Consider the following 20,423-nt stretch of genomic DNA (forward strand, 5'->3'; position numbering starts at 1 on the left):
TAACCGTTAACGTGTTAAATAAAACGTGTTAAAGGTTTGAGATTAACCGTTAACGTGTTAAATAAAACGTGGTAAAGGTTTGAGATTAACCGTTAATATGTTAAATAAAACGTGTTAAAGGTTTGAGATTAACCGTTAATGTGTTAAATAAAACGTGTTAAAGGTTTGAGATTAACCGTTAACGTGTTAAATAAAACGTGGTAAAGGTTTGAGATTAACCGTTAACGTGTTAAATAAAACGTGGTTAAGGTTTGAGATTAACCGTTAACGTGTTAAATAAAACGTGGTAAAGGTTTGAGATTAACCGTTAACGTGTTAAATAAAACGTAAAGGTTTGAGATTAACCGCTAACGTGTTAAATAAAACGTGTTAATAAAGGTTTGAGACTAACCGTTAACGTGTTAAATAAAACGTGGTAAAGGTTTGAGATTAACCGTTAACGTGTTAAATAAAACGTGGTAAAGGTTTGAGATTAACCGTTATCGTGTTAAATAAAACGTGGTAAAGGTTTGAGATTAACCGTTAACTTGTTAAATAAAACGTGTTAATAAAGGTTTGAGATTAACCGTTAACGTGTTAAATAAAACGTGGTAAAGGTTTGAGATTAACCGTTATCGTGTTAAATAAAACGTGGTAAAGGTTTGAGATTAACCGTTAACTTGTTAAATAAAACGTGTTAATAAAGGTTTGAGATTAACCGTTAACGTGTTAAATAAAACGTGGTAAAGGTTTGAGATTAACCGTTAACGTGTTAAATAAAACGTGGTAAAGGTTTGAGATTAACCGCTAACGTGTTAAATAAAACGTGGTAAAGGTTTGAGATTAACCGTTAACGTGTTAAATAAAACGTGTTAAAGGTTTGAGATTAACCGTTAACGTGTTAAATAAAACGTGGTAAAGGTTTGAGATTAACCGTTATCGTGTTAAATAAAACGTGGTAAAGGTTTGAGATTAACCGTTAACGTGTTAAATAAAACGTGGTAAAGGTTTGAGATTAACCGTTAACGTGTTAAATAAAACCTGGTAAAGGTTTGAGATTAACCGTTAACGTGTTAAATAAAACCTGTTAAAGGTTTGAGATTAACCGTTAACGTGTTAAATAAAACGTGGTAAAGGTTTGAGATTAACCGTTAACGTGTTAAATAAAACGTGGTAAAGGTTTGAGATTAACCGTTATCGTGTTAAATAAAACGTGGTAAAGGTTTGAGATTAACCATTAACGTGTTAAATAAAACGTGGTAAAGGTTTGAGATTAACAGTTAACGTGTTAAATAAAACCTGTTAAAGGTTTGAGATTAACCGTTAACGTGTTAAATAAAACGTGTTAAAGGTTTGAGATTAACCGTTAACGTGTTAAATAAAACGTGTTAATAAAGGTTTGAGATTAACCGTTAACGTGTTAAATAAAACGTGGTAAAGGTTTGAGATTAACCGTTAATGTGTTAAATAAAACGTGTTAAAGGTTTGAGATTAACCGTTAACGTGTTAAATAAAACGTGTTAATAAAGGTTTGAGATTAACCGTTAACGTGTTAAATAAAACGTGGTAAAGGTTTGAGATTAACCGTTAATATGTTAAATAAAACGTGTTAAAGGTTTGAGATTAACCGTTAATGTGTTAAATAAAACGTGTTAAAGGTTTGAGATTAACCGTTAACGTGTTAAATAAAACGTGTTAAAGGTTTGAGATTAACCGTTAACGTGTTAAATAAAACGTGTTAAAGGTTTGAGATTAACCGTTAACGTGTTAAATAAAACGTGGTAAAGGTTTGAGATTAACCGTTAATATGTTAAATAAAACGTGTTAAAGGTTTGAGATTAACCGTTAATGTGTTAAATAAAACGTGTTAAAGGTTTGAGATTAACCGTTAACGTGTTAAATAAAACGTGGTAAAGGTTTGAGATTAACCGTTATCGTGTTAAATAAAACGTGGTAAAGGTTTGAGATTAACCATTAACGTGTTAAATAAAACGTGGTAAAGGTTTGAGATTAACAGTTAACGTGTTAAATAAAACCTGTTAAAGGTTTGAGATTAACCGTTAACGTGTTAAATAAAACGTGTTAAAGGTTTGAGATTAACCGTTAACGTGTTAAATAAAACGTGTTAATAAAGGTTTGAGATTAACCGTTAACGTGTTAAATAAAACGTGGTAAAGGTTTGAGATTAACCGTTAATGTGTTAAATAAAACGTGTTAAAGGTTTGAGATTAACCGTTAACGTGTTAAATAAAACGTGTTAATAAAGGTTTGAGATTAACCGTTAACGTGTTAAATAAAACGTGGTAAAGGTTTGAGATTAACCGTTAATATGTTAAATAAAACGTGTTAAAGGTTTGAGATTAACCGTTAATGTGTTAAATAAAACGTGTTAAAGGTTTGAGATTAACCGTTAACGTGTTAAATAAAACGTGTTAAAGGTTTGAGATTAACCGTTAACGTGTTAAATAAAACGTGTTAAAGGTTTGAGATTAACCGTTAACGTGTTAAATAAAACGTGGTAAAGGTTTGAGATTAACCGTTAATATGTTAAATAAAACGTGTTAAAGGTTTGAGATTAACCGTTAATGTGTTAAATAAAACGTGTTAAAGGTTTGAGATTAACCGTTAACGTGTTAAATAAAACGTGGTAAAGGTTTGAGATTAACCGTTAACGTGTTAAATAAAACGTGGTTAAGGTTTGAGATTAACCGTTAACGTGTTAAATAAAACGTGGTAAAGGTTTGAGATTAACCGTTAACGTGTTAAATAAAACGTAAAGGTTTGAGATTAACCGCTAACGTGTTAAATAAAACGTGTTAATAAAGGTTTGAGACTAACCGTTAACGTGTTAAATAAAACGTGGTAAAGGTTTGAGATTAACCGTTAACGTGTTAAATAAAACGTGGTAAAGGTTTGAGATTAACCGTTATCGTGTTAAATAAAACGTGGTAAAGGTTTGAGATTAACCGTTAACGTGTTAAATAAAACGTGTTAATAAAGGTTTGAGATTAACCGTTAACGTGTTAAATAAAACGTGGTAAAGGTTTGAGATTAACCGTTATCGTGTTAAATAAAACGTGGTAAAGGTTTGAGATTAACCGTTAACGTGTTAAATAAAACGTGTTAATAAAGGTTTGAGATTAACCGTTAACGTGTTAAATAAAACGTGGTAAAGGTTTGAGATTAACCGTTAACGTGTTAAATAAAACGTGGTAAAGGTTTGAGATTAACCGCTAACGTGTTAAATAAAACGTGGTAAAGGTTTGAGATTAACCGTTAACGTGTTAAATAAAACGTGTTAAAGGTTTGAGATTAACCGTTAACGTGTTAAATAAAACGTGGTAAAGGTTTGAGATTAACCGTTATCGTGTTAAATAAAACGTGGTAAAGGTTTGAGATTAACCGTTAACGTGTTAAATAAAACGTGGTAAAGGTTTGAGATTAACCGTTAACGTGTTAAATAAAACCTGGTAAAGGTTTGAGATTAACCGTTAACGTGTTAAATAAAACCTGTTAAAGGTTTGAGATTAACCGTTAACGTGTTAAATAAAACGTGGTAAAGGTTTGAGATTAACCGTTAACGTGTTAAATAAAACGTGGTAAAGGTTTGAGATTAACCGTTATCGTGTTAAATAAAACGTGGTAAAGGTTTGAGATTAACCATTAACGTGTTAAATAAAACGTGGTAAAGGTTTGAGATTAACAGTTAACGTGTTAAATAAAACCTGTTAAAGGTTTGAGATTAACCGTTAACGTGTTAAATAAAACGTGTTAAAGGTTTGAGATTAACCGTTAACGTGTTAAATAAAACGTGTTAATAAAGGTTTGAGATTAACCGTTAACGTGTTAAATAAAACGTGGTAAAGGTTTGAGATTAACCGTTAATGTGTTAAATAAAACGTGTTAAAGGTTTGAGATTAACCGTTAACGTGTTAAATAAAACGTGTTAATAAAGGTTTGAGATTAACCGTTAACGTGTTAAATAAAACGTGGTAAAGGTTTGAGATTAACCGTTAATATGTTAAATAAAACGTGTTAAAGGTTTGAGATTAACCGTTAATGTGTTAAATAAAACGTGTTAAAGGTTTGAGATTAACCGTTAACGTGTTAAATAAAACGTGTTAAAGGTTTGAGATTAACCGTTAACGTGTTAAATAAAACGTGTTAAAGGTTTGAGATTAACCGTTAACGTGTTAAATAAAACGTGGTAAAGGTTTGAGATTAACCGTTAATATGTTAAATAAAACGTGTTAAAGGTTTGAGATTAACCGTTAATGTGTTAAATAAAACGTGTTAAAGGTTTGAGATTAACCGTTAACGTGTTAAATAAAACGTGGTAAAGGTTTGAGATTAACCGTTAACGTGTTAAATAAAACGTGGTTAAGGTTTGAGATTAACCGTTAACGTGTTAAATAAAACGTGGTAAAGGTTTGAGATTAACCGTTAACGTGTTAAATAAAACGTGGTAAAGGTTTGAGATTAACCGTTAACGTGTTAAATAAAACGTGGTAAAGGTTTGAGATTAACCGTTAACGTGTTAAATAAAACGTGGTAAAGGTTTGAGATTAACCGTTAACGTGTTAAATAAAACCTGTTAAAGGTTTGAGATTAACCGTTAACGTGTTAAATAAAACGTGTTAAAGGTTTGAGATTAACGGTTAACGTGTTAAATAAAACGTGGTAAAGGTTTGAGATTAACCGTTAACGTGTTAAATAAAACGTGGTAAAGGTTTGAGATTAACCGTTAACGTGTTAAATAAAACCTGTTAAAGGTTTGAGATTAACCGTTAACGTGTTAAATAAAACGTGTTAAAGGTTTGAGATTAACCGTTAACGTGTTAAATAAAACGTGGTAAAGGTTTGAGATTAACCGTTAACGTGTTAAATAAAACGTGGTAAAGGTTTGAGATTAACCGTTAACGTGTTAAATAAAACGTGTTAAAGGTTTGAGATTAACCGTTAACGTGTTAAATAAAACGTGTTAAAGGTTTGAGATTAACCGTTAACGTGTTAAATAAAACGTGTTAAAGGTTTGAGATTAACCGTTAACGTGTTAAATAAAACGTGGTAAAGGTTTGAGATTAACCGTTAACGTGTTAAATAAAACGTGGTAAAGGTTTGAGATTAACCGTTAACGTGTTAAATAAAACGTGGTAAAGGTTTGAGATTAACCGTTAACGTGTTAAATAAAACCTGTTAAAGGTTTGAGATTAACCGTTAACGTGTTAAATAAAACGTGTTAAAGGTTTGAGATTAACCGTTAACGTGTTAAATAAAACGTGGTAAAGGTTTGAGATTAACCGTTAACGTGTTAAATAAAACGTGGTAAAGGTTTGAGATTAACCGTTAACGTGTTAAATAAAACGTGGTAAAGGTTTGAGATTAACCGTTATCGTGTTAAATAAAACGTGGTAAAGGTTTGAGATTAACCGTTAACGTGTTAAATAAAACGTGGTAAAGGTTTGAGATTAACCGTTAACGTGTTAAATAAAACGTGGTAAAGGTTTGAGATTAACCGTGCCTCAGCAGGTAGACGTGAAGGAAATATTTACCTGATTTATTTGAACTCTTGTTTTTGGGGAATAAATGAAGAAGCGTTTTTTCTTTCTGCTCCTGTAGATTCTGGGATTTGGATTTTCTTTAGTTGGAGGTGTTTTGTTTTAAGAATTAAGAAACCAAAGTAAATCTGAACAAACTTGTGATGCGACAGAGAAAAAGTAAATTCTGCTACTTCCTGTTCCCTTTCTCAGAAAGATTACATAATCTGATAAACTAAACCTTTAAGTTCAACTAAATCTGAACTGAAACATGAACTAAATTCCATCTAAAGCTAACCCTAGACTAATATGGTCCTCATGCTCCGGTGGTCTCTTCCAGCCCAGCCGTGACGTCCTACACCGGTCAGGTGGCCTTCCCTAATCTGGCCCAGTCTACTGTGTATTCAGCGTTTCCCCAGACAGGACAGACCTACGGCCTCCCACCCTTCGGTTAGTTCCACCCTCCTCCTCTTCCTCCTGCAGCACCTTCAGCTCACTTTAACCTCAGCTTCACATCTTCGTGCTTCACGGCAGCGCTCTGCTCTCACTCTGCTTTCACGTAGCCCACCTTTCCTCACAGTCCGCCCTGTGTCCTGCTTCCTATGCTCTCTTTCCTCTCCAGGTACAATGTGGCCAGGCATTAAAACTGAGACAGGGCTGCCGGAGGCACCCTCTGGTGGCCAGCCTGGGTTTCTCAGCTTCAGCACCGCATATACCTCAACCCAGCCGGGCCAGCTGCACTACTCATACCCGAGCCAAGGCAAGCTGCCGCCTCACCCTGCCTCACAGATCAGCCTGCATCTACCCGAAGCTCAGCGAATGAAGGGTGTCACCTGCTGTTAGCTTCGGTTTAAAGGCTTGTCTCTGTCTCCAGGCTCCAGCTTCACCACGTCCAGCGTGTACTCCAGCATCCCCCCTGCTACGGCTGTTACCACCGCCTCCACCGCAGCAGGACACCAGGTGAGGACGATGCTTTAGCATCAGCTAAAGCAGCAGCTAAACAGCGTCCAGAAAAAGATGGAAACACAAAGATGGCTCCACCTGTTTCCCCCGCGGCATCTCTAGCTGTTTCCCTCCAAATCACGATTTTCTGCCCGGTGACATGGATCTGATTGGACGATGGCAGGTGTCAGTCATTCTGTGTCCCAGATATTTCCCTTCTTATCGTTGTTGATGGGTGAGGTGGACGCAGCCATGATGACATCTGTGAAATTCTACTGGGTCACATGATTAGAATGAGCATCAACGGCCAATCAAAGCCGGAGTTACGAGGCGATTTACCTCCTAGTTCAGATTTACAGGAAGTATTTTCCGTATTTCCATGTTTCTGCAGAGATCCTCCTGTTTGCAGGGTTTCCCTCCACTTTTTATCTCCTTCTGGATAAAATAGCATCCCATAAGAAACGCTCCACCACAGAAGAAGAGCTGGAGATGAGTTTAAAGACAGCGGGACAGAGCTGTGTGAAGACCTGACTGAAAACCACGGAGCTATCTCTTTAGCTTTAGGCAGCAACATTTCCAAGGGGTTGTATCTATAAAAAGCAAAAAGAAAAAATCCTTCATGTCTCCCTTGTTCCATCCTCGTGTGCTTCACCGTGAGGCGTCTGTGGTGATGTTTCCACCTCTGATGGAATCTCCGTTCAGGTTTGATTTAATACCACGATGCTTTACACTGAGTTTGGAACAACGGTGAAATAATCATTCCTTTTTGGGCCATTTTAGATCAGAAACCTCAAATAAACAGTGAAAGCTAAAGAGGTTAAAATGACAAAGTGCTCTTGATGTAAACAGAACTGGACCAAACGCTCCGGGTTCCGTGTTGGACCAAATCCCGATTAAATCCAGAGCTGGAAGCTCTTCAGGGTGGATTTATTAAAGATATCTGGGGATCGACGTGATCTTTGCAGACCCTGCTGCAGCTCTGATGGATGATGTTGGACCTTCCTGTCCTCACCTTGATCAGTCCTGTTTTTGTCCTCCAGGAGTTCAGCACCTACAACTCTCTGGGACAGAACCAGTTCTCCCAGTACTACGCTCTTCCTCCCAGCTACGTGCCCGCCGGGCCACCCGGCAGCGACGAGCACGGTGCCGGGGTGGGCGTGGTGGGATACTCGGCGGTGAAGTCGGAGGAGGCTGCTTCAGCTGGACTACCTCCCCGAGGTGCATCTCCTGCTTTTTCTCCATCCTTCTGTTTTGTTCCAAAGCTTCAGAAAAGCTGCAGAAACCAAAGAAAATCAGTCAGAGCAGCCCAGGAAACAAAATGCTAAGAAGCTTCAAATAGAAAAAACGTTTGAGCAGATCTGTTCAGAAAGGAAATAAAACCAGTAAAAAGCCGTTTCTACAGTTTTTAATATGAAGGATGAAGTTTCCCAGTTCTGTTTTATTATTATTATTATTATTAATAATATTATTTTTATTATTAATATAATTAGTTTTATTATTATTATTATTATTAATATTATTTTTTAATAATATTATTATTAATATTATTTTTATTAATATAATTAGTTTTATTATTAATAATATTATTTTTTAATAATATTATTAATATTATTATTATTAATATAATTAGTTTTATTATTATTAATAATATTATTAATATTGTTATTATTATAAACATTGCTATTATTGTTATTATGAATATTATCATTATTATTATTAATATTAAAATGGAAAATCTTGGGAAAGCTATGCAGGCGGAAACATTCGAAATCTTACATCTCTCATGTTTCCCAGTCGGATGAAAGACATTAAAACTAGTTGGAAAGTCTGTTTTGATGTAATTATTTTGTTCTCTGGAAGAAATCTTAATAAAACCATTGAAAGAGAATCCTGTAGGAGATGGACTGACTCCATCCCGGCTCCGTAGCTTACAGGATTCTACCTGGAATGAAAAACGGTCCAAAGCTCGGATCTACAGAACTTTGTGAGGGTGAACGTGCTGCTGGTTTAGAATGTTCTGGAACCATCAGACGTTCGATCCCTGGTGTCTCTGCAGAATAAACGCGTCCTGAGCAGAACCGGCTGTAACATGTCGTTCTCCCGTTAGACGCATCTCCACCTGAGAACCTGCCAGCGAGCGCGGCTCTTCCTGCAGGTGTGCCTCCACCTGCCGCCGCCAGAGACCAGGACGAGCTCGGCCGCAGGAACTCCGTGGGAAAAGCCAAAGGAAAGGCCAGGAAGTCGGAGAGTTCCTCGCCGGCCGACAGCGACCTGGAGGTAACGCTGCAGCTCAGGAGCTTTAGATCCGAAAAACTTTGTTAGGACACAAATTCAAACTCTCAACAATACAAGAAAAACACATTACGCAACCTTATACAGCACGAAACACCTAGAGCCCGACCGATTGATCAGCTGATTATTGACCTTATCAATACAATCATGATCAAACCACAGTTGTGCCGATTAAATGCTGATATATTCTTCATTTCTCATAAAAAGGTAAATGTTGTTGAGTGTGGAAGTGGTGCAGAATGATGTACTGCCGTTAGTCCACTAGATGGAGCTCTGTCTCCGTTCAGTCCTTCAGCCCTGCAGCACTACGAGGTGGGCGGAGCCTCATGAAGCCATAGAATCTAATTAAGTGGAGACAAAAGATGAGAATATAAGGGATGTGGAAGATGTTTAATTTAATGGTTTAAAGGCTTCTCCTCCCACTTTACTGCAAACAAGTCAGCCTTCAGGTATCAGTAAACTAACCTTGACCATCATCTACTTCCTGCAAACCGTCTCAGCCTCCTGAGAAACTCGGCATGTTCACACGTTTTCGTGTCTCATCCATCATCATTCCTAACTTCATGTATGAGCAAATCTGATTGATTGGAATGATATTGTATTCCATGAGGAACCCTGAGGAACATTTGTCACCATGCAGCAAACTTGTTGTCAGAACACTTGACGATCAAATAAAATGTATAAAGACGTAAGAAACTGACTGCCTGCAGTTTCACTTGGTATTACTCATGTCGCCACAAGGGGGCACTCCAGAGCGCTAAAACTCTATAAAACAGGGTTTAAAGTATTCCGGCACCGTACCAGATCCCCGGCTTTTCACTATGATTCAGGAAAAAAAAAAAAAGTTAATTATGGGTACAGTGGTTTGAACAAATGAATTGAACAGGGAACAATGTTAAAGTCGGAAATTACATGTATTCATCTTGGAAAATAAGCAGAACTTGCTGCTGCATGTATACACTTCGTTTTCTCCGCCGAGTTCACCTGTAGCGTGAACGTTATCCCCGAGTGGTCTTAAACGCAGCTTCCAAGCTGATGGTTGTTTCACCAAAATCAGAAAAAAAGGAGAGTAAATTCATGAAGCCAGGGAAAGACGTCCTAATTGACAACGGCCTTAGAACCACGTGGCGCTGGGCATGGATAGAAGAAGGGGTGGAGACGGCAAGCTTTTTGGGAGCTGGTGCCAGAAGCTAAGAGAGCAGGTAGGCCTACTAGCTGGTGTATCAACTAGTGGCAAAAAGTTCTATGACGCCACGAAGAAGACCCGGCAGCTCCAGCATACAAGTCGTTTGCCAGGTGTTGTGTCCTAAAGTGAATGTCTGCCAAAAATTGATTATACGGCCGCGGGAGCACGCTGCCTGTTAGCGTTGTTTCGCTCAGGTTCTCTCTGTGTCTGCGGCTCCTCCTCTCGCTGTAAAACCAACATAGTACGAGAATGCAAGTGACAATATGTCTAAATTAACAAAGAAAGAGGTGGGTGTAAGGTACTACTTGGCCAGTAATGTGCACAGTATAACTCTTGATTGATATCAGACCACTTTAATGTAGATTCTGCATTTTATTAACAAGAAATGTAATCTAATAAATAAAAAATCATGAACATCAGTGGAAATTAAACTTTGTAAATCAACACACAAATCATATCCTTACTGGACTTTACATACTTTCAGTAAACAAGCATGAGACAAACGCATAAAACCTAAACAGTGAAGCAGCAACATGCCTGGATATCGTTTCTGGTTACAGCACGTCTTCATCTGCTGTGTTAATAAATCTGTTAAAGCACTTTCTCTGTTAATTTAGACATATTGTCACTTGACTTGTAGTTTAGTGCATTAAATTGCATTTGTTTTGTATTTTCTATAACCTAATTTGAAATTGTTTTGAACAAAAACAATGGAAATGTTGCAATCCATCCATCCATCCATCCATTTTCTTCTGCTTATCTGGAGTCGGGTCGTGGGGGCAGCTGCCTAAGCAGGGAAACCCAGACTTCCCTCTCCCCAGACACATTCACCAGCTCGTCCGGAGGGATCCCGAGGCGTTCCCAGGCCAGCCGAGAGATGTAGTCCGTCCAGCGTGTTCTGGGTCTGCCCCGGGGCCTCTTTCCGGTGGGACGTGCCTGGAACACCTCACCAGGGAGGCGTCCAGGAGGCATCCTAACCAGATGCCCGAGCCACCTCATCTGGCTCCTCTCGATGTGGAGGAGCAGCGACTCTACTCTGAGCTCCTCCCGAATCACCGAGCTTCTCACCCGATCTCTAAGGGAGAGCCCGGCCACCCTGCGGAGAAAACTCATTTCGGCCGCTTGTATTCGCAATCTCGTTCTTTCGGTCACTACCCACAGCTCGTGGCCATAGGTGAGGGTAGGAACGTAGATCGACCTGTAAATTGAGAGCTCTGCCTTTTGGCTCAGCTCCTTCTTCACCACGACAGACCGATGCAGAGTCCGCATCACTGCAGACGCTGCACCGATCCGCCTGTCAATCTCCCGCTCCATCCTTCCCTCACTCGTGAACAAGACCCTGAGATATGTGAACTCCTCCACTTGGGGCAGGACCCTATTGCAGACCTGGAGAGAGCACTCCACCCTTTTCCGGCTGAGGACCATGGTCTCGGACTTGGAGGTGCTGATTCTCATCCCAGCCGCTTCACACTCGGCTGCGAATCGCTCCAGTGAGAGCTGAAGATCACGGCCCGATGAAGCCAACAGAACCACATCATCTGCAAAGAGCAGAGACCCAATCCTGAGGCCACCAAACCAGATCCCCTCGACACCTCGGCTCCACCTAGAAATTCTGTCCATAAAAGTTATGAACAGAATCAGTGACAGAGGGCAGCCTTGGCGGAGTCCAACCCGCACCGGAAAAAAATCTGATTTACTGCTGCTAATGTGGACCAAGCTCTGACACCGGTCGTACAGGGACCGGACATGCTCGTACAAGCGGGTCTGGCACTCCATAGTCCCGGAGTACCCCCCACAGGAGTCCCCGGGGGACACGGTCGAATGCCTTCTCCAAGGGGGCATGAGAGTAGGGTGTAGAGCTGGTCCACTGTTCCACGACCGGGACGAAAACCACACTGCTCCTCCCCAATCCGAGGTTCGACTATCTGACGGACCCTCCTCTCAAGCACCCCTGAATAGACCTTACCGGGGAGGCTGAGGAGTGTGATCCCCCTGTAGTTGGAGCACACCCTCCGGTCCCCCTTTTTGAAGAGGGGGACCACCACCCCAGTCTGCCAGTCCAGGGGAACTGTCCCCAATGTCCACGCGATGCTGCAGAGGCATGTCAGCCCAGAAAGCCCTACAGCATCCAGAGCCTTAAGGAACTCTGGGCGGACCTCATCCACCCCCGGGGCCTTGCCACCGAGGAGCTTTTTAACCACCTCAGCGACCTCAGCCCCAGAGATGGGAGAGCCAGCACCAGCTACCCCAGACTCTGCTTCTTCATCGGAAGACGTGTTGGTGGGATTGAGAAGATCTTCGAAGTAATCCCTCCACCGCCTCACAACGTCCCGAGTCGAGGTCAGCAGCCCCCCATCCTCACTGTACACAGTGTTGACGGAGCACTGCTTTCCCCTCATGAGCTGCCGGATGGTGGACCAGAATCTCCTCGAAGCCGTCCGGAAGTCATTCTCCATGGCCTTGTTGAGGCAAAAAAAGTTACTCTGTCAAGGAATGAGGAGTCTGGTTCTGAAGTGAAGAATGATTACAAGTTTATTCGAACACAGAATAAAATACAAAGAATAGAAAGAATAGGAAGAATAGAAAGAATGGTAAGAAATCCGGAGAGACTGTTCAGAGGTCTGACAGCACAGAGATCTGAACAGAATCTGATAAGAAACACACATGCAGCATCTTTTAAGCAGAATGATCACGTCACAGCACATCATGAAATGAAAAAGGCGTCTGGCTGGTATCAGATAAGTCACACAGGTCAGAGCGAACTGTTCTAAAGAATGCATCCACTTACGATAGCAACAGGCTACTCAGTATTAAACTTAATTACCAAGAACTTAAACAAGCTGTTTACCCTGAGAGTGATCAGTAGACACAGTATAGTAAAGGGAATAATATGAAATTTCCACAACAGCCTCTCCAAACTCCTCCCCTGTCAAACTCTTTCTGACAGGGGACTCTGCCAAACGTTCCCAACAGACCCTCACAACACACTTGGGTCTACCAGGCCTGACCGGCATCCTCCCCCACCATCTGAGCCAACTCACCACCAGGTGGTGATCAGTTGACATGTTGCAATTTAACATTAAAATGTTCACTGTTGCTCTGTAACTGTTTTTTGTTTTTTGTATTTGTTGCCCTTTACTAAATTAAATGATTGCTAAATGAATAATTTAATTTAATTAGTCTGACTGAGTTTCACATGTCCTTATAACATTATTGCCTTTCTAAAAATTTACATTTAAACTGTAGGTCATCTTATGCCATGCCAAGCACAATGGCAAAAAGGTGTTTGCCTGTAGTGTGTATGTATCCGATCCACTGCACCTCCACTCCTCAGTAAAAAGTTCAGGCTCAGGATTTTTTTTTACTTTAAGCCCTGATATAAGAAATATAAGAAAAAAAAAACAGAAATAGAAAATAAACTCAGTAAACACACAAATAAAACACCTCTACACACAGACTAGAACCATGGTGGTGGATGGTGTGTGTGTTTGGGTGAATGCAGAGAGGATGATCAGCGCTCACATGGAGGAGTTATTGATCGGGGTTATTGTGAAAGGAAGGAAGGATTCCTGAACCTCCTGACGGTGACTGTGGATGATGTGGGGAGTCGTCCATAATGGAGACCTGCTGGTTCAGGGACCTCCTGTCTCTGACTGTCTCCAGGTTGTATCCATTGATCTTACCAGCCTTATGGATCAACTTATTGATCCTGCTGCTTCCCTGGAGCTGATGCTGCTCCCCAGCACACCCCAGCATGGCCACCACCGACTGGAAGAACATCTCCAGCAGTTTGCTGCAGACATTGAAGGATGTGAGTTCTCAGGAAGGAGAGTCTGAACACAGCAGCTGTGCTGATCCTCCAGTTTCCAGATCCTTTTGTTTTCAGCCAGTTTAGAATAACCAGGTTGCTGGAGCCCGTTAGGCAGAGATCCATGAACACATAGAGGATGGATGTGAGGCAGCTATAATTTAGAGCTTCTAACCGGGAACTAGGGTGATGTAAACCATGAAAACAGAAAACTACTAAATATGATGGTAGCCACGAGCGAAACAGCAGTCACAAGGACTGAAGTTAAACCCGCCTGATGCTGAGGAACGGAGATGAGTTTCATACCCAAGATCTGGTCAAAGTGGACTGAGTAGAACCTGTTCAACCTGAATCTGTTTTACGTTGTTTCCTTTAACATGAGGTTTAAACACCAGAAGGATTTTGGCTGAACCACCTGATCTCTGATTAGGAGCCGTCAACTTTAACTTTCTGTCATCTGTTGGCTGAATAAGAGGTCCAGCATCGACTCCGAGCAGAACTGCTGTTACCCGTTCAACCAACAGCATGATGATGTGTGTAACTCTGCTTCTTCTCTCCGGATTCAGAGGATTTTCCTGTGGGATCTGGATGAGACCATCATCATCTTCCATTCTTTGCTCACCGGCTCCTACGCGCAGAAGTTTGGGAAGGTTAGTGTCTGAAAAAAGGCCAGAAAAACTTGGATGTAGAAGAAATCTGACCGGGTTGTTTGTTCAGGACCCTGCGACTGTGCTGAACCTGGGTCTGCAGATGGAGGAGCTGATCTTCGAGCTGGCAGATACTCATCTTTTCTTCAACGACCTGGAGGTAAAGAGGAAACCCCACAGTCCCTGTAGAGTCTGACGGTGGTAGTTTAACCTGATTCAGACCTCTAACCATACCAGAGCTGGAGGTCTTATTCCCAAACACGAGTGTTTTCTCCTGCTTAGAAGCAGCTGGTATAATAACGGGTCGCTCTCAGGGTGTTGGTCAGACATCACAGATCGTCAGATTCATCCCGTCTTGTTTTCTGTAAGGAGTGTGATCAGGTCCATGTCGAGGATGTGGCGTCAGATGACAACGGCCAGGACCTGAGGTGAGTTTACAACCGCCATGAGTCCGTCTGTTTGTCTGTCCTCTGATCTAATCGTGAGGGTTTTTCTCCATCACAGCAACTACAACTTCCTGACTGATGGATTTAATGGTCCCAGTGGAGGAGGAGCATCAGGAGCCGCCACAGGAGTCCAGGGGGGGGTGGAGTGGATGCGCAAACTGGCCTTTCGCTACCGCCGGCTAAAAGAGATCTACAACAGCTATAAAGGAAACGTTGGAGGTGAGTTGGCAGCAATATCCTGCTGGAAGGAGCATCAGATGCTGTGCTGGTTAAACCAGGCCACGTTGGTACTAAGGGGCCCAAAGTGGGCCAAGAAAATCTCCCCCCACCATTACACCAGCAGCAGCCTGAAGCGTTGATCCAAGGCAGGATGGATCCATGTTTTCATGATATGAAATGGAGACTCATCAGACCAGCAACGTTTCTCCATCTTCTATTGTCCAGTGTTGGTGAGTGTGTGTGAATTGTAGCCTCAGTTTCCTGTTCTTAGCTGGCAGGAGGCACCCGGTGTGTCTTCTGCTGCATCCTGGTCCAGACAACTGCTGCTCTGGATGTTTTCTCTTCTTCAGACCATCTCTGGAAACCCTGGAGATGGTTGTGGGTGCAGATCCCAGTAAATACTCAGACCAACAACCATGCCACGTTCAAAATCTCTTAAATCCTCTTTCTTCCTCATTCTGATGCTCAGCTTGAACTTCAGGAAGTCGTCTTCACCACGTCTACATGCTGCCCTGTGATTGGCTGGTTGGATATTAGTGTTAACAGGAAGTAGAACAGGTGGAGCTGATGAAGAGGACGGGGGGGTTGTTATATAATTTAGAAAAGAAGATGGTGCTGTATCGATCATCTGAAGATTTGAAGGCTGCTGGCTGGATAATCTGCAGAAAGTCTGAATGTTGTGTTCAGAGGTTTGTTAAACGTTGGTCACCTGTGGTTTATTTTATGTTAGCATATATGTGTGTGTGTGTGCGCTGGTGTACATGTATGTATGTGGATGTGTTGGGTGTGTGTGTATATGTAGTATGTGTATGAGATGACAGCTAAAGTTTTTGAACTGATAAAGGTGCATGTGGTTATCCTGCAGGTCTGCTGAGTCCTATAAAGAGGGAGCTGCTGTTAAGGCTTCAGTCCGAGATCGAGAACGTGACGGACGCCTGGCTCAGCACGGCGCTCAAGTCTCTGCTGCTCATCCAGTCCAGGTCTGAACAGTCGCTATCAACATCAAACCGTGTCTGGAAGTCAGTTCTGGTTCCATGTGCTGCTCCTCCAGCTGCGTTCTTTAACCCTTCAACCTCTAGCAGGTCTCCCCTCCACCACCAGGAGCGGTGGTGTGTGTCTCTGTGGGGTAAATGTGATGGATATTTTACCCTTCAGCTGATCTACAGAAGTTTTCCAGCATTTCTATCCCGTCCAGGAGGTTTACAATCCAGCCACTAAATGTAGTTTTATTCAGAGACTCTATCTGGTAAATCCACCATGATCCATGATAATGGGATTAAAAAGGATTAAAAGCTCCAGCTGCTACAGACTGGTTTATACTGGGACTAAAAGCTGTTACAGACTGGTTTATACTGGGATTAAAAGCTGCTACAGACTGGTTTATACTGGGAATAAAAGCTGTTTCAGACTGGTTTATACTGGGATTAAAAGCTGCTACAGACTGGTTTATACTGGGATTAAAAGCTGCTACAGACTGGTTTATACTGGGAATAAAAGCTGTTTCAGACTGGTTTATACTGGGATTAAAAGCTGCTACAGACTGGTTTATACTGGGACTAAAAGCTGTTACAGACTGGTTTACACTGGGATTAAAAGCTGCTACAGACTGGTTTATACTGGGATTAAAAGCTGCTACAGACTGGTTTATACTGGGATTAAAAGCTGCTACAGACTGGTTTATACTGGGATTAAAAGCTGCTACAGACTGGTTTATACTGGGACTAAAAGCTGTTACAGACTGGTTTATACTGGGATTAAAAGCTGCTACAGACTGGTTTATACTGGGAATAAAAGCTGTTTCAGACTGGTTTATACTGGGATTAAAAGCTGCTACAGACTGGTTTATACTGGGACTAAAAGCTGTTACAGACTGGTTTATACTGGGATTAAAAGCTGCTACAGACTGGTTTATACTGGGATTAAAAGCTGCTACAGACTGGTTTATACTGGGACTAAAAGCTGTTACAGACTGGTTTATACTGGGATTAAAAGCTGTTACAGACTGGTTTATACTGGGATTAAAAGCTGCTACAGACTGGTTTATACTGGGATTAAAAGCTGCTACAGACTGGTTTATACTGGGATTAAAAGCTGCTACAGACTGGTTTATACTGGGATTAAAAGCTGCTACACACTGGTTTATCCTGGGATTAAAAGCTGCTACAGACTGGTTTATACTGGGACTAAAAGCTGTTACAGACTGGTTTATACTGGGATTAAAAGCTGTTACAGACTAGTTCATACTGGGATTAAAAGCTGTTACAGACTAGTTCATACTGGGATTAAAAGCTGCTACAGACTGGTTTATACTGGGACTAAAAGCTGTTACAGACTGGTTTATACTGGGATTAAAAGCTGCTACAGACTGGTTTATACTGGGAATAAAAGCTGTTTCAGACTGGTTTATACTGGGATTAAAAGCTGCTACAGACTGGTTTATACTGGGACTAAAAGCTGTTACAGACTGGTTTATACTGGGATTAAAAGCTGCTACAGACTGGTTTATACTGGGATTAAAAGCTGCTACAGACTGGTTTATACTGGGACTAAAAGCTGTTACAGACTGGTTTATACTGGGATTAAAAGCTGTTACAGACTGGTTTATACTGGGATTAAAAGCTGCTACAGACTGGTTTATACTGGGATTAAAAGCTGCTACAGACTGGTTTATACTGGGATTAAAAGCTGCTACAGACTGGTTTATACTGGGATTAAAAGCTGCTACACACTGGTTTATCCTGGGATTAAAAGCTGCTACAGACTGGTTTATACTGGGACTAAAAGCTGTTACAGACTGGTTTATACTGGGATTAAAAGCTGTTACAGACTAGTTCATACTGGGATTAAAAGCTGTTACAGACTAGTTCATACTGGGATTAAAAGCTGCTACAGACTGGTTTATACTGGGATTAAAAGCTGCTACACACTGGTTTATCCTGGGATTAAAAGCTGCTACAGACTGGTTTATACTGGGATTAAAAGCTGCTACAGACTGGTTTATACTGGGACTAAAAGCTGTTACAGACTGGTTTATACTGGGATTAAAAGCTGCTACAGACTGGTTTATACTGTGATTAAAAGCTGTTACAGACTGGTTTATACTGGGATTAAAAGCTGTTACAGACTAGTTCATACTGGGATTAAAAGCTGCTACAGACTGGTTTATACTGGGACTAAAAGCTGCTACAGACTGGTTTATACTGGGATTAAAAGCTGCTACAGACTGGTTTATACTGGGCTTAAAAGCTGCTACACACTGGTTTATACTGGGATTAAAAGCTACTACAGACTGGTTTATACTGGGCTTAAAAGCTGCTACACACTGGTTTATACTGGGATTAAAAGCTGCTACAGACTGGTTTATACTGGGATTAAAAGCTGCTACACACTGGTTTATACTGGGATTAAAAGCTGCTACAGACTGGTTTATACTGGGATTAAAAGCTGTTACAGACTGGTTTATACTGGGATTAAAAGCTGCTACACACTAGTTTATACTGGGATTCAAAGCTGCTACAGATTGGTTTATACTGGGATTAAAAGCTGCTACAGACTGGTTTATACTGGGATTAAAAGCTGTTACAGACTAGTTCATACTGGGATTAAAAGCTGTTACACACTGGTTTATACTGGGATTAAAAGCTGCTACAGATTGGTTTATACTGGGATTAAAAGCTGCTACACACTGGTTTATACTGGGATTAAAAGCTGCTACAGACTGGTTTATACTGGGACTAAAAGCTGTTACAGACTGGTTTATACTGGGATTAAAAGCTGCTACAGACTGGTTTATACTGTGATTAAAAGCTGTTACAGACTGGTTTATACTGGGATTAAAAGCTGTTACAGACTAGTTCATACTGGGATTAAAAGCTGTTACAGACTGGTTTATACTGGGATTAAAAGCTGCTACAGACTGGTTTATACTGGGATTAAAAGCTGCTACAGACTGGTTTATACTGGGACTAAAAGCTGTTACAGACTGGTTTATACTGGGATTAAAAGCTGCTACAGACTGGTTTATACTGTGATTAAAAGCTGTTACAGACTGGTTTATACTGGGATTAAAAGCTGTTACAGACTAGTTCATACTGGGATTAAAAGCTGCTACAGACTGGTTTATACTGGGACTAAAAGCTGCTACAGACTGGTTTATACTGGGATTAAAAGCTGCTACAGACTGGTTTATACTGGGCTTAAAAGCTGCTACACACTGGTTTATACTGGGATTAAAAGCTGCTACAGACTGGTTTATACTGGGATTAAAAGCTGCTACAGACTGGTTTATACTGGGCTTAAAAGCTGCTACACACTGGTTTATACTGGGATTAAAAGCTACTACAGACTGGTTTATACTGGGCTTAAAAGCTGCTACACACTGGTTTATACTGGGATTAAAAGCTGCTACAGACTGGTTTATACTGGGATTAAAAGCTGCTACACACTGGTTTATACTGGGATTAAAAGCTGCTACAGACTGGTTTATACTGGGATTAAAAGCTGTTACAGACTGGTTTATACTGGGATTAAAAGCTGCTACACACTAGTTTATACTGGGATTCAAAGCTGCTACAGACTGGTTTATACTGGGATTAAAAGCTGTTACAGACTAGTTCATACTGGGATTAAAAGCTGTTACACACTGGTTTATACTGGGATTAAAAGCTGCTACAGACTGGTTTATACTGGGATTAAAAGCTGCTACACACTAGTTTATACTGGGATTAAAAGCTGCTACAGACTGGTTTATACTGGGATTAAAAGCTGTTACAGACTGGTTTATACTGGGATTAAAAGCTGCTACAGACTGGTTTATACTGGGATTAAAAGCTGTTACAGACTGGTTTATACCGGGATTAAAAGCTGCTACAGACTGGTTTATACTGGGATTAAAAGCTGCTACAGACTGGTTTATACTGGGATTAAAAGCTGCTACAGACTGGTTTATACTGGGATTAAAAGCTGTTACAGACTGGTTTATACTGGGATTAAAAGCTGCTACAGACTGGTTTATACTGGGATTAAAAGCTGCTACAGACTGGTTTATACTGGGATTAAAAGCTGCTACACACTGGTTTATACTGGGATTAAAAGCTGCTACAGACTGGTTTATACTGGGATTAAAAGCTGTTACAGACTGGTTTATACTGGGATTAAAAGCTGCTACACACTGGTTTATACTGGGATTAAAAGCTGCTACAGACTGGTTTATACTGGGATTAAAAGCTGTTACAGACTGGTTTATACTGGGATTAAAAGCTGTTACAGACTGGTTTATACTGGGATTAAAAGCTGTTACAGACTGGTTTATACTGGGATTAAAAGCTGTTACAGACTGGTTTATACTGGGATTAAAAGCTGCTACAG

General features: G+C 40.7%; 1 protein-coding gene across 2 annotated transcripts in view; it reads left to right on the forward strand.

The window, feature by feature from the left end:
- eya3 (EYA transcriptional coactivator and phosphatase 3) overlaps positions 1–20,423 on the forward strand; it is a 38,572-nt gene that overhangs the window by 14,362 nt on the left and 3,787 nt on the right. Inside the window, exons 7-16 of one of the 2 annotated variants that reach the window (XM_042011999.1) lie at positions 5,857–5,966; positions 6,139–6,276; positions 6,391–6,476; positions 7,499–7,676; positions 8,566–8,735; positions 14,311–14,394; positions 14,462–14,551; positions 14,761–14,819; positions 14,896–15,056; positions 15,922–16,036. In XM_042011999.1, coding sequence (XP_041867933.1) covers positions 5,857–5,966; positions 6,139–6,276; positions 6,391–6,476; positions 7,499–7,676; positions 8,566–8,735; positions 14,311–14,394; positions 14,462–14,551; positions 14,761–14,819; positions 14,896–15,056; positions 15,922–16,036 — 1,191 coding nt within the window. The remainder of the gene's footprint in view (positions 1–5,856; positions 5,967–6,138; positions 6,277–6,390; positions 6,477–7,498; positions 7,677–8,565; positions 8,736–14,310; positions 14,395–14,461; positions 14,552–14,760; positions 14,820–14,895; positions 15,057–15,921; positions 16,037–20,423) is intronic. The other variant, XM_042012000.1, reaches the window with a different exon arrangement.

Source organism: Melanotaenia boesemani, chromosome 17 (genome assembly GCF_017639745.1).
Source record: "Melanotaenia boesemani isolate fMelBoe1 chromosome 17, fMelBoe1.pri, whole genome shotgun sequence".
Lineage (NCBI taxonomy): Eukaryota > Metazoa > Chordata > Actinopteri > Atheriniformes > Melanotaeniidae > Melanotaenia > Melanotaenia boesemani.